This window comes from Austrofundulus limnaeus, unplaced genomic scaffold (assembly GCF_001266775.1).
Source record: "Austrofundulus limnaeus strain Quisiro unplaced genomic scaffold, Austrofundulus_limnaeus-1.0 Scaffold12, whole genome shotgun sequence".
NCBI classification, from domain to species: domain Eukaryota; kingdom Metazoa; phylum Chordata; class Actinopteri; order Cyprinodontiformes; family Rivulidae; genus Austrofundulus; species Austrofundulus limnaeus.
Window position 1 is genome coordinate 1813581 of NW_013952414.1, and position 1119 is coordinate 1814699.

General features: G+C 47.5%; 1 protein-coding gene across 3 annotated transcripts in view; it reads left to right on the forward strand.

The window, feature by feature from the left end:
* The window catches only part of drd3 (dopamine receptor D3), a 41606-nt gene that overhangs the window by 1365 nt on the left and 39122 nt on the right, over nucleotides 1–1119 (forward strand). For all 3 annotated transcript variants that reach the window (XM_014002219.1, XM_014002217.1, XM_014002218.1), the window contains exon 2: nucleotides 475–806. In XM_014002219.1, coding sequence (XP_013857673.1) covers nucleotides 516–806 — 291 coding nt within the window. In that variant the 5' untranslated portion in view covers nucleotides 475–515. The remainder of the gene's footprint in view (nucleotides 1–474; nucleotides 807–1119) is intronic.

Below are 1119 nucleotides of genomic sequence, written 5' to 3' on the forward strand. Positions count from 1 at the left end.
GTGTGTGTGTGTGTGTGTGTGTGTGTGTGTGTGTGTGTTCCAGGAGGAATAAAAAACACGGAACAAATGAAAAAAAAAACAACTAACGGGAACACTCATTAATATTTTGCACAGACCTATTTTGCCGTTATGCATTCATTTTATAGAAATATCTGCTCTATTAAAAACACAGAGCCTAGTGATATTGCTTCCATTTTTCATTCTGCATGAAAACTTAAGATGCAAAAAAGAAACCAGACACAAAGCTTTACTTCCGGGATGCATTTCAGCCGTTRTGTTTTATTAATCGGTGCAATTGCCTACAGTTGCTACGAGGCAGTTTCCTCRTGGGCCTTTATTGTGAAACAATGCTGCCATCGTACGAGGACTATTATTGTGCTGCACTTATCTTACTAATGAGGTGTGAGAACAATCCAAAGTACGGGAAGTTTTTCGTGCCTGCTGCTAAACAATGCTCCTTTCTTCGGGTAACAGGTTTGCCAAACATCTCACCTCCATGTCACCGGGACGTCTCCATGGCGATGTTTAGCGGCGCCGAGCGGCACTGGAACGAGTCGGGCGGCTTCGCGTGGGACGAGAGGAACGACAGCTCGGACGCCTCGGCCAAGGATGACGGGGAGTGCAACTACTACGCCATGCTGTACTCCCTGCTCATCCTGGCCATCGTGTTCGGCAACGTGCTGGTGTGTCTGGCTGTGCTGAGGGAGCGCTCGCTGCAGACCACCACCAACTACCTGGTGGTCAGCCTGGCCGTGTCTGACCTTCTGGTGGCCTCGCTGGTCATGCCCTGGGCCGTGTACCTGGAGGTGAGCACCTGTTTGTTTCAATGAAATATCAGAGAATCTCCAATCTAGTGATGCACTCTATGAGCGTTAAAATGTGTTGTTATGATGGCGGCTGTTGTTTTTATGCTCTAGTTTATTCGTCCTGATTTGAAGTTTGCATAATTTAACTATAGGGATGTGGGCCAGATCTGGTGTCAAGCTGGCATGTCTGGCTGACTGTTGTCATTGCAGCTGGTTTGTCAACTGGTTATGGGCCAGGTCTGGCAATGATGGCACTATTTTTAAGCTGGAGTGCCACACCTGGCATGGTTTGTTAATGTGGCACAAATCTGTC